Raw genomic sequence first — 3,910 nt, forward strand, 5'->3', positions numbered from 1 at the left:
CCCCCCTCCCCCCTCTTCTTTCTTCATTCAAACTAAACTTAAATAAGTTTTTATTAAATAGCAATACAAGAAGTGGTAGTTGAAAACACAAACTACTGTATATTAATGAAGTGATGATTATGCATAATGTACTCTTCTAGATTTACAAATAAATCTACAATATGTACAATTGGAATATCATAGATTTATTTAGTTGTTTTAGCTTATTCATGGATTGTAGAGGGTAAAACTGTTGTCATATGTTACCTGAAATTGTTATTTGCATGTAATTTTTTGACAAATATGCTTAGACTTGATAGGGTAATGTAGTTATATCAAATAACATTGATTAAGGATCTTAATCGTCAACAAGTTGCTTTATAGCATCACGTGGAATATAAGATTTAATATTATTGTTGTTGCTGCTGCTGTTGTTGTCGTTGTTAAAAGAAGAATATTATTAAGACAGGGTAAAGGATGTTACAAGAGGATGGGAGGATAAGAGACCCTCCTAACAAAAAATAAGTGACAAAAAATCAGTAAAGCGTACCTACCAATCTCTTCACTTGTTTGAGAGGAAAACTCCTCTAAAAAGATATCCCGTCAATATGTTGATAACTTCATAATACCAAAAGAAACCAAAGAATCACTTGTACTTTTGGGTGAAGCATTATTATGGAAAGGTCTCAGTCCAACACGATTTTTAACCATTTCATGTCAATATTGGTTCCTACTTTTAGTAGTCATTTTATTTGAATTAGTTAGATTTTAGATTTCCATTTCTAGTGCTCATTAAGTTCTCAAATCTTCCTGGTACTTTTATGTTTTGTCAGTTTCGAAACCAAAATAAACATATGGGAATGGAATTTACCAGTTTATTTTTTGTCTTGATACATTTTGAAATAACATTAATTTGCAGGTGGGTGGAACAACTTGCAGTTCATAATCAATGCACGAGTTCCCATTTTAAAACTTAAACGCTACCCACCGGGCATATCTTGTGATATTTCGATTAATAACCTGCAGGGCCAAATGAAATCCAAGATACTACTTTGGATCAACAAAATAGATGGCCGCTTCCATGATATGGTTTTACTGGTACCTTCTTGTGGCTGAAATAGGAGTTCTTTGCAATGACAGACTTCTGCTCGATTCATATTTCATCCTTTCTAGTTTGTGTAGGTCAAGGAATGGGCCAAAGCACATAAAATCAATAACCCAAAAACTGGAACGTTCAATTCTTATTCCCTCAGTTTACTTGTAATCTTTCACTTTCAGGTACTTGTAGTCGCGTATTACATATTTCTTTTGTCCCTCCTAGCTAGGGGTTCTGAGGGATAAGGGGTTTGTGCAGCCAAAACTAGGAAATATTTAATAGCCTTCTCTATTGACATTATTTTTTTTCCCTTCTTTTTCAGACTTGTGTTCCTGCAATTTTACCACCACTCAAAGATATATACCCTGGCAATATGGTCGATGATCTTATAGGTACATTCCATCTTTGATTGATTGTGAGGCATCATGATTTATTTATTTACTTTTTGTGTGGGATGGGGGTGTGAATTTTGTTGAAGCTGAACTCGTTTGTAGAAATTTTGGATTTACAAATTGTTTGCATGCATTCAACATTAAGAATTATTTATTCCATGGTGCATACAACTTATTGCAATGCAAATAGTTCAACATGCTCCTGGTATAGTGGTATCTCCTTCTCCTCACATTAATTTTACACTATCCATGTGCGGTTTTCTTTCTTCTATTTTTTAAAATGAATTTAAAGAATTAATCCTTTATGTCAAAGTCGTGAATGCAGTCAACAGGATTAATTATGGATCATGGTGTCTTATTTTAATATTTCATAGAAATTTGGCGTTTGGTTGATAAACAGTTAATTGGCTGCTGCAGGCTTTGAGTGATGACTTTTACTTTCTTTAGTTTTTATGTTGTTCCGTCAATTTTCTTTTATCCAACGACTTTTTTCTTTAAATTTGTGTATTTATTTTTGTCTTGGACATAAGATTTGCCCTCCTTAAATAATCTCCCTTGCAAATTGCAATGCACTTCGTCTGAACACCACTTGAGGGCCAAGTACCTAAAACTTGTTCATGTGATAATCAACCAGCACCCTTTGCCATTTTTTTGTCTGGATTTATTGGCCTGGAAGGTTGCAAAACGCTTGCTGTCTCTTAAAACAGTGTTAATATGTGAATTGTGAAGCTATGTATACAAGAATAATTATGTAATTGTTTGTTATGTATAATTCGTACAGGTGTTAGAGCTGATGTGGAGGATCTTATTGCAGAAACATGTGATACCAATATAAACAGATACATATCAGACAAGTCCAGGCCGAAAAACAAAAAATCATTGGCTGAACTTTTTGTTGAATTCCTAAGAAAGGTAGATCATCATCTTCTTCCTGATTTCTGCATTGTCTTTGGTATTGTTAAGAGGCATTTGAGACTGTGTCTCTTTTTTCCCCCAAATTCTTTTAATACCATTGAAAAATATTGCATCTTTTGGTTTGTGACTGATTGTGTGGCTCTGTTTTGTGATTAATTTCCTCAATCTATATGGTACGGCCTTCTAGGCATTAGTCACACTATAGTGATGATTACAGCATGTTGCATGTTCATGCAGTTTGCTCAGATGGATTCATGGGCATCAAAGATGGGAATTTCACCACATACTGGACAATGGGAGCAGATAAAGGACAACACGAGATGGTTGCCGAAGACTTATGCGATATTTGTACTACTCTGCTCACTTGAACAATCTTAAACTGTATCATGCATACTTTTTGTAGCTCTAATTTTACTCTCTGCATCTGCATCTGCATCTGCCTTATGGTTGGTTAGGTTGAGGATCCTTTTGAGCAGCCACAAAATACTGCAAGATCTGTCAGCAGTGGACATCTACCAAAGATAGCGAAGGCATTTCTAGAGACGTATAGCATACTCATCTCAAAGAGTCAGACTCCAAACTCTCTCCTGATCTACTTGGCACCACCCCATGTGTCGAGATACATTATGAAACCTGCTATCCCAAATTATGGTGGTGGTTACCTTCACCCACCTCAGCCTCAATTTCCAAGACCTGTACGGCCACAACCACCCCCACAGCGTCATCCTCAGCAACCACCACAGCATCGCATTCAAAATGGCAGTGAAGGATCAAGCTCCAACGGTTCAACTTCAGGTGGCAGTAAAGGATCAAGTTCAATATCGAGAGCACTGCCTATGCAGGCACAAAAAAGGCAGCAGATATGGAGGCCAAGGATCATCCAATAGATGAGTTGGCAGCCAAAAATACAGTCTCTAATTACATGTTTCAACACTTGCTTTCCGGTATACAAGTAACTAGTGTCATGTGATTTGTTGTGTTATAAGATAGATTATAGCTAGCTTGATATTTTTTGCCCTCAGGGGATCCAAAAGTGATAAACATTATGAATGTCACTTAAAACATTTTTTTGGTGGGGAATTATAATTGACATTTGATTGCTGGATTATGCTCAGCTCTATTTTGGAATTTAGACAGCAAGCAGGATAATTAGTTTTACATTTGTTTTGCATTATCAAGAAAGATTAAAAAGGAAAATAGAAGGATAATTAGTATCAACATCAAAAAGAAAATAATGTGAGGATAATATGTGGTGCAAGTTATACAAGTCACGGGAATAAGAGTGGGTGATTGATAGAGTGAATAAAAACGAGAGAAAAAGGGAAGAGACATTGAATGATGATAATTATCCTCTTACTATTAATATTAATAAAGATATTTGGTTATTAACTTATTACAGTATTTAACAAATTTAGTCATAAATTGTTGGTGGCTGGAACTCTCAAAATCATTTTGGCCCAATAATTCCGTTTAAATAGGAGTGACATCACATTACAACTTTTTATTCATAAAACCATAATTTTAGAAA

The 3,910-nt window shown here is 35.2% G+C and overlaps 1 protein-coding gene across 3 annotated transcripts in view; it reads left to right on the plus strand.

The window, feature by feature from the left end:
• LOC107631297 (protein HESO1) overlaps positions 1 to 3,496 on the plus strand; it is a 5,965-nt gene extending 2,469 nt beyond the window's left edge. For 2 of the 3 annotated variants that reach the window (XM_016334697.2, XM_016334698.2), the window contains exons 4-9: positions 899 to 1,077; positions 1,162 to 1,257; positions 1,398 to 1,467; positions 2,249 to 2,379; positions 2,620 to 2,730; positions 2,838 to 3,490. In XM_016334697.2, the coding sequence (XP_016190183.1) occupies positions 899 to 1,077; positions 1,162 to 1,257; positions 1,398 to 1,467; positions 2,249 to 2,379; positions 2,620 to 2,730; positions 2,838 to 3,269 (1,019 nt within the window). In that variant the 3' untranslated portion in view covers positions 3,270 to 3,490. Of the gene's footprint in view, positions 1 to 898; positions 1,078 to 1,161; positions 1,258 to 1,397; positions 1,468 to 2,248; positions 2,380 to 2,619; positions 2,731 to 2,837 lie in introns of all 3 variants that reach the window. The other variant, XM_016334700.2, reaches the window with a different exon arrangement.

The sequence above is a fragment of the Arachis ipaensis genome, chromosome B03, assembly GCF_000816755.2.
Source record: "Arachis ipaensis cultivar K30076 chromosome B03, Araip1.1, whole genome shotgun sequence".
NCBI lineage: Eukaryota > Viridiplantae > Streptophyta > Magnoliopsida > Fabales > Fabaceae > Arachis > Arachis ipaensis.